Here is a 17,464-nt window from a genome sequence, read left to right on the forward strand (position 1 = left end):
AATATGCCTGAAACTGAGCACTGTACCCAAGCACTCATACACCCCCTCTCTTGCTTGGTCATCCACTGTTTGGCTGCCCAGAAAAGCATCTTCCCAGTCAGCTCCTTCTCACATAAAGTCACTTGTGTTCTCAAGATACTGGGAAAGGTTACTACGCCTTGTCCCTGTGGGTGTTCTCAGGAGTTAGGTATGGCACAGCTGTACATGTCACCCAGGATTGCACCGGTCAGAAAGCAGAAGTACTTATTATACAAGTTTTGTTCTTTACCAGAAATATCTAAAAGCAAGGCTCACACCTAAAAGCAAGGCTCATTCTCCCAGAGTAGGCAATAGGATTAGGTCAGAAGTGCCACGCTATCTTTGCCTGTCAGCAGCACACCAACACAAAGATGTCCTAGGAGCCAGGAATAAGCACAGAAGGAATCAAGCAGGATCTCTCATAGCTTTCACAGTAATCAGTTTCAGACATTTGAAATCACCATTACTTAGCCCTGAAAAGGACTCAAACAGAAATATACTGGCAAATGCATGTGAAACCTGTCCAAAATTAGGAACACATTAAAAGGCATTCAGGTAAACAAGACAGGTATTCCGACTGAGGCAACACAAGGGCGGTAGCAAGACTCCTGCAGCTAGAGTGTTAAGAAATACACCTGCAGGAGTCTTTCAACAAATTCACAAAGGCAATTTCTTCCTTCATAAGCAGAATTACTTCAATCTAAAGTATCAGATGCTTTGCTTTTAAAGTCTATTAAAGTGGTTAATAGGAACAAAAATAGGTAAATTACACGGTCACTGTTGCGTGCCCAGCTAGTACATGTGAGAACTTATCCTGCTTTAAGCAAAGCCGCTCATCTCCTCAGCCTCTCATTTGAAATCACTGAAGAAAGACAACAAAGTGTCTGAACCAAATGATGCAAAGACTTTTCTGGCACCTGTTACAGCCTCCCTTTACTACTTTCTCTATTGAAAGAATAAGTTTATTAAATGTTTTTGCAAGACATTTGTGGGGCATGACATTTATCCCTTAAAAGGGTAATATCCTTGAAAGAGAACCTCCCACCCAAAACACTTTTGTTCACATAAAGCAATTCATAGAAAACGTAAGAACTCTTCAGACAGGAGTTCTTGACAGAAAATGGCACAAAATCCAACAAAAGACTCTGCAAAACCTTTCTGAACCTTTGGAAAACACTATATCACAGTCTGATTTGCATGAAACAATTTGTTGTAATTCAAAATAATATGGAAATTTTTTCTTGTTACTCATATATACACTAATTTGTATGTATGGACACACAGAAACATAAAGTTCTCTTTTTTCTTATATTACTCTATTAAAACACAAATAAGAGCAACATGACCTGGCTGCTTAATAAGAATTTCATATTCATCCTTAACGTGATCTGATTCAACACTAGCTGATAACATAGTTTGCTTCCTATAGAGCAATTCTCAATATAATCTTCACCTTAAATTTTGCTAAAACTCAGTATCAGATTTACTGAACTAAATATACTACTACAAAAGTAAGTACCAAATAAAATTTATTTAAAAAATAAAGACCTTGAGCTTCCACATGAGCAAATAAAAAGGTGAGCCACTAAAGACTGTTAATTAAGTCTTCTGACTTCAAGTCTTACTATATTTCTGCTGTCACAGAACAACAGACTTCGAGTCAAATGAAAAAAACCAGCACTGCTTGTCCATACAGCCACATTCAACTGAACTACTACAGCCCAGGTGAGGAAAAAAACCACTAAAGCACTGCTTCAGATCTGGAGCTAGCTTTACCACCTAAGCAAAGACTTTATATAACTGTACCCTCATTAAACACAAGCCTTCTGTTTTCACCTTCAAAGTTCTTCATAATCTGTCAACACACCTTATCTCCCATCTCAATCATTTCCCGGTCAAGACCAATTTCTGCTTCCAGCATTCTTTGGCGGCAGTCTCTACCAGTTGTCAGGTAACAATGTGTCTGGTATTCTGACAGTCAGAATTCTGCTTGTGGGCTGTTCCCCACTGCCTCCACAAAGTTATTATATTCCTTCACAACTTTCCTCATGAAAGGAGCTCAATTGTCTGTATGCTGATCCTGGTTTCCCTGTGCCCCTCTAAGTGCTTCAACCTAACAGTCCTCCACAATTCCATAATTAATTATCCTTGGAGTACAGAGAGCCACAATATACATCAGCATATTTCTGGTACACTGTGTTCTGCTTGAAGGCAAGGACTCAAATCTGAAGCAGTAATACAAATAACACATTTCTCCTTGACCTTCATTTGCATCAGTTACAAGACAAAAACCACAGAATTCAAGGTTGATCATGATGAAGAGTCTTGTGAGTAATTATAATCGCAAGAAAGTGAAGAAAACAGACAGGCGCATACAGGCTTGTCCTTCCCTATTAGCACGACCTGAATTTAAATCCTCTCGTTTGGGCATGGAGATATCTCAGCACTGAGAGGGGAAGAGAAAGGAGCAAAGAATTTCAAATATATTAAAAAAAAAAAAAAAAAGAATTTGCGTAGAAGAGAAAAGAGTTACGAACAGTCCAGCAGGACAAAGGGAGAAAATCTCTCAGAGGAAAAACAGCAATCAACATAGATTTTAAAAAGTGCTTTCAATTCTATATGAAGCCCAGAGATTTAATATACAGGGATAGGTAATGAGAAGAATACAAAATACTGGAACTTTAACCACTTTCTAAAACAAAATATAGCACTCATGGAGAACAGTGTCACGACAGTCAATTACAATAACTTAAATACAAGCCAAGCAAACTTCAGAATCACATTAAAGTGTTAAAGAACAGATTTAAAAATTATACCAGCATATTTGAGAACTTTATAAATGCTCATACTTAAAACTCAGTGCTGCAGAAGATTAGTTCAAGAGCAAAAAAAGGCAGGCACAGTTGCATTAGGCTGACAGACATCAAAAAGCAATGTGAAACACCTCACAGCCAAATTCTATTTCAAGTACTGATACTAACCCAAGTCATAACCAAAAGTGCACATACAAAGCATGTTCAATAGAACACCCATTTATTCACTGCAAAGTTGATGCACTTCAGTTTACTTATCTTATAAAGTATCCACATTAAATATCTGTGTTTCAGAAGTAGTATCAGATGTAGAAAAGGAGAAAAAGGAAGAAAAGCACAGAAGAAAAAGGGGAAAAGCAAAGACCTTCAAAATGTAAATACCACTAATTCTACAGAATTCTTGATTTTACACATCAAGGGAACTTACCACTTATACAATAGTTCTGCTTAGAAAAGGAATTTTTGCATAAAACTAGAAGTTGAGCCATTGCTGTCTAATCCAAACTTAGCTGAGGAGGTACTGCAATAAGCATAAACAAAAAAAAAACCTAACTAAACTAACACTGAAGCTGAACTAACAATGACACAGCATCACAGTAAAACATTATATATACAAAAGCACCACAGGGAATTGATACTCTTCAAGAATGTGAGCAAAACACCTCTCTTCCTTTTTACAAAATCTGTAGGGTCCACTGGACAATAGCTTCTAACAATGCCATCTATTTTAATCTTCATATATCTTCAACAGAAACATTGTTTGAAATAGCACCTTTCCAAAGAAAACATCTCACTAAGTTGAGGTCAAGAACTTTTATTTTTCGCTCAGGTGAAATTACGCCTGTGCTCATTAGAGGTCTCACCTGAGGAAGGAAATACAGGGTCAAGCCAATCAATTTGAGAACTAAACTAAGCTTTCTTGCTAATTATGCCCTTCACTGACACAAAGTTCTCGGCAAAACAGTTCCAACTGGAGCTAAACTTGCTGAAAGCTCATTTTACTACCATTTTCCATAGAAATATTTCATTTCATTCATGTATTTTTATTCACTGATTACAAAGTTTTTTATGACAATTGGTTTTAGCCAAGAACACAACCATACTTTGAACAGTTTCAAATAGTAATTCAAAAAATGAAATTCAACCTGTCAACTTTTTAAACCATATCCTCAGAAAACAGCATAAAAGTGCTTTCATCTACATTCTTGTTAGTCAAAGATAATCCTTCCATGGCACAGACCCAAATTTTACCCTCCTGAGCATACATACCAATGAATAATTTGTTCAAATGTCAGCTGCAATTTTCAAAACTCTTTTCTTGCCTCTGAATCTTAAACATCTGTAACAAATACTTGTTTTGAGAGCGCTTTACATTCATGACACTTGACCTTTTGATGTATGCACCACAAAATTTAAGTTTCAAATACCACGCAAGCAGGAAATCTGATCATTTTGGCAGTAGCCATCTGCAAGGTCCAATATCAAATATTAGTTCTGGGTTGCACAAAGTCATGGGCTACAAATCTTTTTCGGCAATTCATAATTAGTTGCAATTTGCTGCTTCCAAAAACTCACTTCTCACGGAACATCTGGTCTCAAAAGCTTACCTTAACATTGGAAAAGTACTTAATATTTAGCTGGTGATGTGTATATATGCACATCCACATATGCACACAGATTAAGCGTAACTACAGAATGCAATCAAGTCCTCTGTGGGTGGCTAAGACTAGAGATTTCTACTCCAGCAAATTAGCTCTGTAACTGTAAAAGAATATATCAAGAAATATCAAACAACAGGAAAGTGTTCTCCAGTGCTCTTGCTGCCTTGTATCTAGTTATTGATGTTAAATGTTAACAGCTCATCAAGCACCCTACCAAACACTTGAGTTTTTCACAAACTGGAATTTTTGTTTGCATGATCCCTAATATAAGTGAAGCACTGTTGAAATCAAAATGTGAACAAGGCTCTACAAAAAACCAGTAAGTTAAACAAACGTGTAAGCCTCTCTAGAATTAAAGCTGATTAAAAAAAAAAAAAAAAAAAGAAGCCACCACAAGTTCAACATTAACATAACCAAGTACTTTTGGTTAACTAAGTTAGACATATGATAAAATTTGGGGTACTGCATATTTCAGCTTCATTGTGTCAGAAGGAAACTTTACCTAAGCCTGTGAAAACAACCTAATGCACAACTTATTCTGAGCAAGTAAAAGAGAAAAAAAAAAAAAAAAAACAACTGAAGACCCTTACATACAAGAAGTCTTCCAAGTACACTCAAACAAGCAGTATAATTTCTAACGGTAAAAATTACTTAGACTCCAGAATCTTCAAAGCATTCCTTCAATAATAGCAACACAAGTTTTGAAAAATGCCCAGTGCTGAGCTGTGCCACATGCCGCTGACTCAAGAAACCACCGCTGCTTCTTGGGGGACAGAAGCCAGAGTGACACAGGATGCTATACTGCTCTTGAAATCCATTTCTTTCCTAGTCATAGGAGAAATCTGATAGAGCAGTATTAACTTGCTTTCACATGTGCAAGAACACAGTTACAGCTAATAAAGAGTTTAAAAATAAGCATAAAGGAAGATATGAGCCATGACATGAAGAAAAATATTAGCCTCTTTATTTAGAAAATAAAAGGGATCCCAGCTTCACATGCCAGATTCTTCGGAAGACTTTCAAGAAAGTGACCTATAGAAGCTCTTATTCTCATGAACCTCACAATGTTGGAAAAGCATTCATCTTCATTTCTTACCTGAGCCCCATCCTTTAACTTCAAGATGCATTCCATCGTATTGATAGTGATGACAACTGGTTCTGATCCTAATTTTGTCCATGGCACATGAATCCGAAGTTCATGAATATGCCCACTTAAAAAAGTAAATGGCAGTTTCAGCTCCTAACAACAACAAAGAATGCAGAATTAACTACTGAAACATATCAAAATTCCAGACACATTTGTAACTCAAAATAGTAATGTTTTATCAGAAAAAAAGTCAAAAGTTTTTCTCCCTCCCCTAATCAGCAGTATGCCACAGGACTTGACATTTGCCTTTATAATCACTTGCACAATTATGTCACAATTAGTCTGTTCAAAGGAAACATTTGGATTACCATGTCCTTGATAACAAAAGATACTTTAAAACCATCTCTCTCCCATATGAAAATACTGCAAAACGTTTTGCTACTCAAGGTACAAGCAGAAACAAACAAAGCAAAGGTAAATACTTAAACCGATACATAACCAGTATTATTGTGAAGAACACAAACCTGGAACTAAACATTGACAATGCCACAGCAAGGCAATTTCTTTCAACATATTTTAGTGCTTAAGAGTTTTAAGAGATCAGTTCTCTTAAGGCTGGCCCATTGTTGCACCTTTCACATCAAACTGCTTAGTAAATACGAAGTTATTAATTTTTTCATTGGCAAAACCAGACTCCTGCACAGTAAGGTCTAATGCAGATGTCTCACTGGTTTAAAAACTTGTGCAAGTCAGTCCAGAGCTTCTAAAAAATGCCTGGGCACTCCTTCCAGCACAGATCACAGCTCTGCAGGACAGCCTCAGGGAACCAGCTGCTGCTTGCAGCAATTCAGAAGGAATTAAGGTGCCAAAGTTTAGATTAAAAGCACCCAATTAAGAAAATTGGTGTACATACAATAAGACCCTTAACCAACAGAAGGGTGAGGCTAGAAAGCTGGTCTCAGGACTAGCAACCAAGATTTGGAATAATGAAAACAATTGTATACTGAAAAAAAAAAGAAGCAATATTTCATATGTTAGAATTTTAAGTCAGGATTCTCAATACTAAGTATTCTAATGCTCAGGTTCCAGGGATGCTTCATCTTTCCACCTTTCTAATCTCATATTCTGATATTTTTTACTATCAAGTTTTTAAGTTTTAATGAAGAATAATTGCCTATAGCCTGGTGTTTTCATCATCATCTTAGATGCTGAGAACTACAGGTTTAGTATGTTCTCAGTTTGAGAAATAAGTGAATCTAAGTCTCCTAAATGCAGGGAAGCAGTTTTGGCCAATCTACAATGACCATATAGTTCAACTGCCTGACCACTTCAGGGCTGACTAGAAGTCAAAATACGTTATTAAGGGCATTCTCCAAATGCCTCTTACACACTGACAGGCCAGAGGCACAGACCTCTTGTAAGAAGCCTGTTGCAGTGTTTGACCACCCTCAGTAAGAAATGCTTCCTAATGTCCAGTTTAAGCCTCCCCTGGTACAGCTCTGAACCACTCCCATGTGTCCTCTCCCTGAATGCCAGGGGGAAGAGCTCAGCACCTCCCTCTCCATGTCCCCTCCTCAGGAAGCTGTAGAGAGCTGTGAGGTGACCCCTCAGCCTCCTTTTCTCCAAATGAAACAAGCCCAAAGCCCTCAGTCCCTTAAAACAGGACGTTGCCTCCAGCCTTTTCACCACCTCTGTTGCCCTCCTCTGGACACGTTCTCATCCTTTACCCTCATTTTTCAGCTGTGGGCCCCAGAGCAGCACACGGAGCTGAGGAGAGGCTGCACCAAGGCTGTACAGCAGGACAGTCACCTCTGTGACCAGCTGGTGATGCTGAGTTTGATGCATCCCAGGGAGGGGTTTGTCCTCTGGGCTGCCAGGGTGCATTGCTGACTCCTGCTGAGCCTGCTGCTGACCAGCACACACAGGTTCTTAACTGTATTTTGGTAAACTCAGGAACACAAACCTTCGTTCAAGACTCCAGAATCATCCTGGCAAAACAGGGCTTAAGCACCTTTGCCCCTTGGCTCAGTTTAGATACATACATCTCATTCAACTCAGAATTTGTATGAATGAACAGCTGTTACACAGAGAAGGTCCATGAAACAGAAATCAAGCAGGCAAGTTGCTAGGGAATTTCAGACAAACACCTACCAGTGGATCCAAAAAGCCTCTTTTCCTGCACTGCTTGACCCTAGACCTATCCCTGCTGTAAAGAATTTCTATATAAATAAAATCTGGGGACAAGAGCATTTTGCATTTACTACCTGATATGTATTATAAAGTCTTAAAGCATGCCTATACAATATTTCTGTGAAGCTAGTTAATGTAATTTTTTGCCTAAATATATTGAAATAAATACATTTATCAGTGATAAATTAATGAATAATTAATATATAATAAAATCTTAGTGATATGTTTTGAAACCCCTTAAAAAGTTTTATTTTCTTAAGTAGTTACCATCTCCTAAGTTCAGAATTGAAATAACCACCGTTTGCATCTTGAGAGGGTCTTGGGGATGACTAGAGGCAAGTCAACTCTTCTTATCAATACCTACATCATCACAGCAACAACAGCTGCTAAGAGAAGCACTTCTAGGGAACAATTTCCCCCATTCTGCAGCTGATACCTCCTAAAGCTTTCTACTGGTATTGTGAAAAAGTTTATCCTGCATCCAGTAGCTAAGATTATTGTATATTCACTGCTGACCAAATCTTCAGAGGAGGAAATGACACAAAATTATCACTCTATTTTTTTGCCAAGTACAGCTTTCAGTTTGTAAATTTTTTTTTTGAGCCTTAATGAGTACTGATTAATGAAGTTTAAAAAAACACACCCATCTCATACTAAAAAAACTCAACTCCTTCAGCCACGCTTACACAAAGTCACATATAATTTCAAGTCCCCATTCTAAGAGATGACAGTTTCATACTGTCTCATTAAAAGTTCAAAGAAAATTATTAATCTGTTTTTACAAAATGTTTTTTCTTCATCTGGTTCACTACTACACTTCAGGATTTTTGCCAAAAGCCTCTCCTAAAAATTCAGCCCTAGGCTCACGAGCAACACAAATAAAATTTTCATCCAGACAGTTTTAGTTAAGAAGCTAAAAAGCAAATATTGGGCTGTTTAGCTACAGATTTTGCTACATGATTAATCATACAATAAATTAAGTAGTGCCTTTTGTCCCAGAACTTTTATCTGTGGGAAGGACTGGGGACACACATGAAGTGTGGCACAGAAATAAATTATTTAAAAAAATGCAATCTAAAAATACATTACAAAGTAAGAGACAATGCTTTCAGAGATCAAGGCAGTAAACTACCACTGTCAACAATAATAGAACTAAATTCCCATTCTGGACTTTTAGATGTGTTTTTGTCACTCATCAACACCACAATGTCTATTTAGATCCTGACTTGTCTTTACTTCAAAAGACATTCTAGAATAGCTGTTTTTTCACTATTTGCTGGATGGATTTAACATGCTCTCACTTTTGTCTAGTTAACTGCAAGATATTGAAAGAAACAAAGCAGGAATTATTTCAAAATAAAGGTGATAAAAGAAAGTGCACAGCATATTTAGAAGATAGTTCTTTTTCAAAGGAAATTTAGATACAAATGTTATCTGACATTAAGGAAACTCATTGTCCTAGTTGCAGCTAGGGCAATTAGAATAAAGTAATGTAGAGAACTCTCTGTTGTACAATTCAGTAGACAATACAAATGTGTGCCAAATTAAGTAACTTGTTCATAACACAAAATAACAAAGAAAGTTTCTATTCCTCCCTGTTTCCTATGCAATCTTTTTCCTTTCATTAAGTACTCCTTGAAATTCGTAATATTTCTTCCATACCTATGGCTGATTAAACTTTGCATTTTAGATTTTCCATTTAATCATACAAATCCTCCACAAAAATTTATATGGCTAAAACCAAACTTCTGGGCTTGACCCATAAATAATTGACTAACATGTAAGACTGCAGACTAGATGATCACAAATCCCCTTTGCCTAAAATCTCCCCCTGCTCTAAAATACAAGACTATTCTAAAAGTTGGGGTGATAGGCAAGTACTTGTCCTCCACATCACTGTTAACTCAAATACCATTTCTTCACACGCAAGGCTGCATTTCACAAGTAACCAGTGGCACATGACAGAGACTTAAAATAAGGATATTTCAATGCTCCCATTTTCTTAAAATTATTTTAGGTACATTAGAATTTTTCATGTTTCTTTCTACACAAATTCTTTTGGATATGAAAGGTCCACACTGCAATAAAATCCAATAATCTTTAGACCAAAGTATCCTTTGTCTTCCAAAGACTACTTAATCTTTCTCTTCTGCATATGCAAAATAGCTAAAGACTAATTATGGGAATATACAACAAGCAGCAAGAAGAGATCACAATGCATGTTATCTTTTTGGCACTACTGTGTCAGCAGATATACTACACACAAACTAGTTACCAAGCACAGAGGTAGTTCTATTACCTCTGGTACTATGGGGACTTCACACAAAATTTGACAAAAGCGCTTAAAACGCTTTCCCAAAAAACAATATTTAAAGTATTTGTTTCAAAATTTTATTAAAAATTACTTCCTTGAAGTAGTTTTTTACAATGTGCATATTATGTACAGATGGAAAACTTCTTGGAATGGTTAATCTTCTAGTAATTGAATCATTCCAGATAGGAAAGAATATCAAAATTTTATTAGATTTAATTTTTAGTTGAAGATAATTATTATAAAATCAATTGGCTACTCAGAGAGTGACACAATTATGTACAAAAGCTACACTGTACCTAGAAGATTCAAGCCCAGTACAAACAAGTACTTGACTTCCACTACAGAACTGGTTTGTACAAAAAAAGGGGGACAGAGAGAAGGACAGACCTTAAGAGTTATTACAATGACATTCAGGTTAGTTTAACAAAAGCATAAAACTCACAAAAATATATGTAAAAAACATGCAAAGTATTTTCAGGTACTGGAACATTCTCTTCACATTTGGTAAATTTTCTATGTCAACAACTGTTCATCTGATTTAAAGAGGTATTGGTTCCAACTTGGTCACAAAAACAAATAAAAATCTATAAAACAAACAGCAGTTTATGCTTTGTTCTCACCTGTCCTTTGGGATTCTGTTTGGTGGCTCATAACAGCACACCATGACATGAGAACACTAACATCAGCTGAAGTGCATGAAGCAGGAAGCACACACTTGTTCCCAAATCTGTTATCAAGTGCTTCATCCAGGTAGTTTGGCACCTATGCTAACACGCCCAAAAAACCATGTATAACTCCACAGGAGACGGAATTCTCTGGAAACGTTCAAGGCTCTAGACAAGTACACCCAGGATAGGTGGATTTGCATCTAAGAGCCTGAAACATGAAATTAAAGCTGTGCTCATGTCAGGTAAGGGAACCAGGCTGGGGATCACAATCCAGGACAGTAACAGTGTCACAAGAGCAGAGCAGTTAAGGGGACTAACTTTGGGTATCATGAATCCATCCAGGGAGAGAACCCAACTAAAATGATATATACTTATAACTTCTAGAGACCAGCTTTTCAAGAGAGGTCCTACCAGTGGCAAGGGTTTGGGGACTTTGTATTACCACATACTGCTTACTCAAAGAGTTTTGCTGAGCAGAAATAAACAGCATCCCCTCAAAAAAAAAAAAAAAAAAAAAAAAAAAAAAAAAAAAAAAAAAAAAGAGAGAGCTACTCTAAATACAGTCAGTCTGTGGATCCAGACAAGTTCTGAAGAACAGTAAGAGCCAAATTATGAAGATAACTACATTTCACAAGCACTCAGCTTAATAATGTAAATACAATGAATCTGAGCTAAATTTTGCATCAATCACATATTCACATTCCCATTCAAACTGGTAAGTCATGAGCACAGCTACACATGGCAGTATCTGTCACCACAAGAGTGATGACATCAGCAGGTTGAGGTGGCTATTTAGGAACACAGTCCATAGGCAGACAAAGATGAAGCAAGGGGTCACCTACAAAGCAAACTGCAACTACTGGAAAAAGAACACCACCTCAATGAGAGCAGCAAAATTCTGACAGTGTCAGGTAACACAGCAAGTTTGTTATATCCATCCCAAGTCATCATTTGTTATTAGGACAAACTTCCCCTCGACACAGCGGAGCGCTAAAACAGCTTACCCAGAGAGGAGCTTCTCACAGGACAGGAGATTTTAAGACTCAGCTGAAGGAAAACACAAGTTGGTCTGACATAATGCTGGCAACAGCCATGCTCAGAACAGCAGGCTGAACTAGATGACCTCCAGAACCCCTTTTTTGATCAACCCTTCTTTGTACACATACATTTTAAAAGGCTGTCGAGGGAACACATCCTACAGAACATCAGCTGTATGGACAAGATGTACCAATTAATAGACTTGAGAGAAAATACAGAGACTATGAAACACTTGAAGGAAGACAAGTAAGGTTCTTTAAAAAGCGCAACAAACAGGACAAGATCTCTTGTAAGATTGTCTCCTCTTCCAGAACAGGGTTGTAGATTCCTAATTAACCATATGTATTTCTTTCACATTTTAAAAAGTGTTCCCAATAGAGACACGAAGTCGCTCCAGCCTATTCCAATGCCTAATAATCTAACACATAAACGAGATTTCCATTTATGTCTAACCTAAGTCTCCCAATATGCAATTTATTCAGTTGCTTCTTGTCAGATTCAAATAATTCTTGCCCTATCTTGTCTCACCTTATTTTAGTCAAAATAAATTTATTAAAAAACACTTTCCCTGAATATTTTATTCTTCCTTCAAGGGATGTATTGTCTAAATTTCCCATTCTTTGCTGCATTTCTCTCAGCTCCTTCACTTGGTTGGACTACATCCGGCCACAGGAGTCCAGCTAAGCCCTGCTACTCCATGCACAACAGAAAGCAGTTTTATCGGTCTCACACACTCAAACTGTCAGCTCAGATAAGCATAAAAGGAAACCATCCCTGTGCTAAGGTTTTACCAGTTCATATTGACAGCAGGCTCCAAATTCTGTATCTAGTATTTCACTTGGTCAAGCTTGTTGTTTTAAGGCTAAGTTTTATTGAGTCTTTGCTTCACTCCACAGAAACCAGATGATCAAATCTATTCCTCAATTACTCTTAAGTTTAGATACAACTGGAACGATGCAATCTGGAGTCAGAAAACAATACCAAGAGCACAAATGGGTTTAGTATGCATAATTAAAAAGAGATCCCACTCTAGTTTGTATCCCTTCAACTTAGTTACTATATGTAGTTAGTAACTATGACTGGAAAAGCAATTCAATTAATGTTCATACCGTAAAACAACAGTTACTCAAAGAAGAAGCATGTCCACAAAACAGCCTCTCTTCACACTCCGTAACTTACAGAATATGTAAAGAATTACCATTCATTGCTTAACAAATGGCATGAAATTAAAGCAAGAATAACTAAATGCAGGGGGGAAAAATACTTGTATAAGAAGAAAACCAGCAAGCACTAAGTTATTTTAGATTGGTCCGCACAGTTAGCTGTGCAATCTAAAATAATTCAGCCAACTACTTTAAATCAAAGACATGGACTGTAACTATAAACATAACATACCTGTTCAAGTACATCCAACTTTAATTCAAGTTTACTAAGCACAACATCTCCTCCCCAGAGTGACAACTGCAGATCTGAAGGCTTCAAGTTCTTTATGTAGCGATTCACATAACTCATCAAAATAGGAGTTACATAGGACTCCAGCATTCTGGAAGATCTCTGTATCACAGGTCAAGCACTAGGAAAAGAAAGCAAGAAAGTGAGAAGTTAGCTGTATATCTCCAGTCTAATTTTCAATAACAACACTTCCATTGTTTGAATGTATGAAAATAATTCTAAATATCATTTATAGTCAGAGGTTCATACAGTTACATATGAAGATAAAATGTATAGAAAGATGCACATCGGTTTACATTTACAAATTTTCAGGTTACACACATATATATATGTATATTCACACACACATATATCTGTATATATATCTATATATATATCTGAACTAGTAACTGGCTTGTTCAAAAGCAAACGAAGAAACATAAAAGGTGATCGAGCAGTCCACCATGCTTTCACGTAGCATTTAAGTGACAGGAAAACTCCTTTCTGGAGTCATCAAAAGGACAAACTTTGATAACATCGAAAAAGGGTACCTCCTAACTGATAAGAATCCACACTAAAATATCGCCTTAGATGCACCTCACCGGTCCCAACACCTTGTAAAAGGCAACCCCGCCAATTTCGTGCCAGCCTGAACTCCAAGAAACCAACATCCTTCATGAACCGAGCTGAGGTTACGTTAAGGTCTGCCCTCACTCCCATCCCTCCCCACATCCTTTCCCAAACCCCCGTCGTCCTGAGGAGACCCTTCCCCGTCCCGTTACCGCCGCGGCTTCACTCGGACACCTTCACAAACCCGGGAACCCCGCGCCCGTACCTTCGGGACACATCCTCGCGCGTCCCTCCCGCGGCCCCGCGGCCCCTTTACCTGGCCCTGCACAGCGCCCCGAGGCCCCGCGCCCACCCCGGGCCGGCCGGGCCGCGGGAGCGCCGCGCACACAGCGCCTCCGGCAGCGCCTGCCGCCCCGGCTCCACCGCTCCGGCGCTTCCGGGTTTCGGGGCGCATGCGCGGGCGCCTGGCGCGAGCGCGGGGCGGGGCCAGGAGGTGGCGCTGAGGGCGGTGGAGTCACGTGCCGGGGGCGGGGCTTCTCCGGCGTCCCCGCGAAGCGGAGGGAGCGCGCGGGCCGAGAGGCGGCGGGCGAGTGGGTTTGGAGAGAGTCTGCGAGGTCATGGAGCCCACCCTGTGACCGAACAGCACCACGTCAGCTGTGCCATGGCACTGAGTGCCACGTGCAGTCTTTACCTAAACACCCCCAGGGACGATGACTCCCATCAGCTCCCTGGAATGTCCATTCCGGTGTCTAATCACCCTTGATGTGAAGAAATTTCTCCTAACGTCCAACCTGGACATCCTTTGTCACAGCTTGAGTCTCTATCCTCCTGTTCTCTCCATTTTTTTCTGGGAGGAGGCGCCAATTCCCATCTGGCTACAGCCTCCTCTCCGACAGTTGTAGGGAGGATCAGGTCATCCCTGGGCCTCCATTTCTGCGGGCTAAACAGCCTCGGCTCCCTCAGCTGCTCCTCACAGGACTTGTCCTCCAGACCCTTCAACAGCTCCATTGCCTTTCTCTGGGCTCTCTCCAGCGCCTCAATGGCTTTCCTGAATTGAGGGGCCCGGAACTGCGCACAGCACCCGACACAGTCTTCCCCCAGGTGTGTGTGAGCCCTCGCCCTGGGGAGCGTGGGTAAGGCGGGCTCTGGCCCGGAGCGCTGTGAACCCCTGAGATGTGCCACTGCCTCAACCAGCCCCAGCTCCAAGGTTTGGGTCGTGTTGTTATGACTGACAAATGGCCGTGTGGGGCAACCCCCGGCGGTGGCAAACAGTTGTTCCCACTCTGCTTAATAAAGGTATGCATTTTCTGGCTTGGTTTAGAGCAAGCTTCTGCTTAGGTTCACAATTTCACCATTTCAGATGTGAGAGGAGTTCCTAACACCTAGGAATGCCCTTGATGTTCTGCATGCCCAGAGTGCTTCTCCCTTCTCTGGATCATAGAGAAAAACCACCTCCAGCAGCTCTGAGTCCTTTTGGGGTTTGCTTGTGGCACCCAGAAAATGCCCTGGAAAGGTGAGTTAATAGAATCCTTGCAGGCTGACATGTTGGCATATGTGTCATCTGGAAAGGAGATGAGCTCATTTTTGTCAGGGAAAAGTGCAGTAAGCAATGCCTGTGGGCATGGCTTTGATGTAGATAATGAATAACCTTTTACAAAGGCCTCTGATTTGGGTTTTAAAGGAAAGCCTGGGATGTGTTTCTTGAGTTGCATATTCCTCCTGGAAATTTGAAATACCATTAATTTAATCTGTAGTGTAGTTACGTGGCTGAAAAAAAAAAAAAAAAAAAAAAAAAAAAAACCAAACACTATACAGCATCTGAGTGAGTGCCTGTGAAGCCCAAACAGCAAGTGCTTGGGTAGGAGCCTACCCCTATAGCAGTACATGTATTGAAATCTGGCTGAGCTAATCAAGGTCTGGAGGCTCCAAATCCTGCTGGATTACCTGTCTGTTCTGCCTCTGGTATCCACATGCTGAGTTAACTGTGAATCAAACCTCATTTTGCATACACCATTGCCTCACTTGCTGTGCCATCTTCACCCATGAATCACAGCTCATAAGACAGTATTTCACCTCAAACAGAGTCAAAGTAACTTGGACTGCTTTTCTTCTTGCAGTGGTCACCACTCCCACAGCTCATACTTGAGTGTGTGTGTGTTTGACCATTCTTCAGTACCTGTGGAATGTCAACCTGTGGCTAAGCAGGTGAGGGACAGGAAAATTGGAACAGCAGCAGTGATCTTTAGTTAAAGTTGTGTTTCTGACTAAACAATTTCTCTAGGACTAACATTCTTGAAGAATTCCTTTGGAAAACTGCTACACTTTTCTGTCCCTCTGCTAGAGTGGTGAGAGTGGTGAATCTTATTGGTAACACTTCAGGAGTATGCACTGCAAGGCAGCTTAGAGAAATAATCGGTGATAATGGAAACAATATCATTTATAGCATAGCCTCCCCATAGAGTGGCACTGGCACAACAGAGGGATGTGGCAACTGGTAAGTGTAAAGTTGAAGCACACCCTAAGCCTGCATCAAAAGCTCTTATTTCAACAGAAAAACATTCCTCTCTTTCTTTGTCCATTATGTTATTACTTTTGAATGACATATCCAATCAGTGCTGGAATGTTTTCTGAAACCTCAGAACTGAAGGATAACACCCTATTTTGGTGAAAAAAAATCAGTAAACAAGAAGAAGAGTAGGGGAAAAACCTAGTGCTCCTGGCAGCTGCCTGGCAGACCTAGCAGCTGAGAACAACTCTGTAATTTTCCTGGCAGCTATTAGCATTTCATTATAACTACCTCCATCTCAGTTCTACTTCAAGTATGTTGACACCCTGAATAATTTATTTCCTACAGTAGGGAAAAAAAACCAAAATAAAATGGAAGGGATCACACAGGAATGAATCTTTGAAGGAAAGAAGATAAATGAAACAGGAGTAGCTGGAAAGGGTTATAAAGGTCCCTGATGTACAGAGGGATGCGAGCCGAGTGCAGGAGGAATTTGCTGGTAGTAGACAGGTGATGTGCAATAATGAACTTGGGCATACTACAGCAACGAGGGCATGTCTGCTAGAAATGTCAGCTCCTTGAGCTAGTCCAATTTATTCAGTATTTCAACACTTCAGTGAAACATGCAGGATAGGTATAATTAAAATTGCAATCTAGTGGTGTGCAAATCTTTTTCAATCATATAACTTTAGCAACTGTGAGTCCCTGAAAAGCTAACAAGTAGATACTGTTTACCTGGAGATTGAAAAAGTGTGCACAAAACAGTGTCACTTGTGGCCTGACATGAAAAAAAAATAGCACTTCAAGGAGGTCCTCAGGAAACATATCTACCTGCAGAGTACTTTTTTCCTTGATAAAATAGTCTATTAATGTGTTTCTGGCTTCAGTGTTGTTATTGTTACAGGCTATTTCCTGTTTTCTGCAACAGAAGTAGGAACAGTGAAATACAAAATGAAGGGGGAAAATAGAGTTCAGTAAAAAATGAGGAACATCTAAAGGATGCTTAAGTGCCTGTTACAGAATTACTCAACCACGGAATGATTTGGTTTGGAAGGCACCTCTGGAGATCACCCAGTCCAACCCTCCTGATAAAGCAGGTTCACTTGGAGCAGGCTGCACAAGATTGCATCAAGGACAGTTTGTATCTCCAGAGAATGAGACTCCACAA

The 17,464-nt window shown here is 39.5% G+C and overlaps 1 protein-coding gene across 6 annotated transcripts in view; it reads right to left on the reverse strand.

Moving 5' to 3' along the window:
• The window catches only part of VPS13B (vacuolar protein sorting 13 homolog B), a 428,881-nt gene extending 414,711 nt beyond the window's left edge, over positions 1-14,170 (reverse strand). For 4 of the 6 annotated variants that reach the window (XM_040076434.1, XM_040076416.1, XM_040076420.2 and 1 more), the window contains exons 1-3: positions 14,056-14,113; positions 13,185-13,362; positions 5,589-5,732 (exon numbers count right to left, since the gene is read on the reverse strand). In XM_040076434.1, the coding sequence (XP_039932368.1) occupies positions 5,589-5,732; positions 13,185-13,331 (291 nt within the window). In that variant the 5' untranslated portion in view covers positions 13,332-13,362; positions 14,056-14,113. Of the gene's footprint in view, positions 1-5,588; positions 5,733-13,184; positions 13,363-14,055 lie in introns of all 6 variants that reach the window. The other 2 variants (XM_040076409.1, XM_040076406.1) reach the window with 2 other exon arrangements.
• Between the last annotated feature and the right edge of the window lie 3,294 nt (positions 14,171-17,464).

The sequence above is a fragment of the Hirundo rustica genome, chromosome 1 (genome assembly GCF_015227805.2).
Source record: "Hirundo rustica isolate bHirRus1 chromosome 1, bHirRus1.pri.v3, whole genome shotgun sequence".
Lineage (NCBI taxonomy): Eukaryota > Metazoa > Chordata > Aves > Passeriformes > Hirundinidae > Hirundo > Hirundo rustica.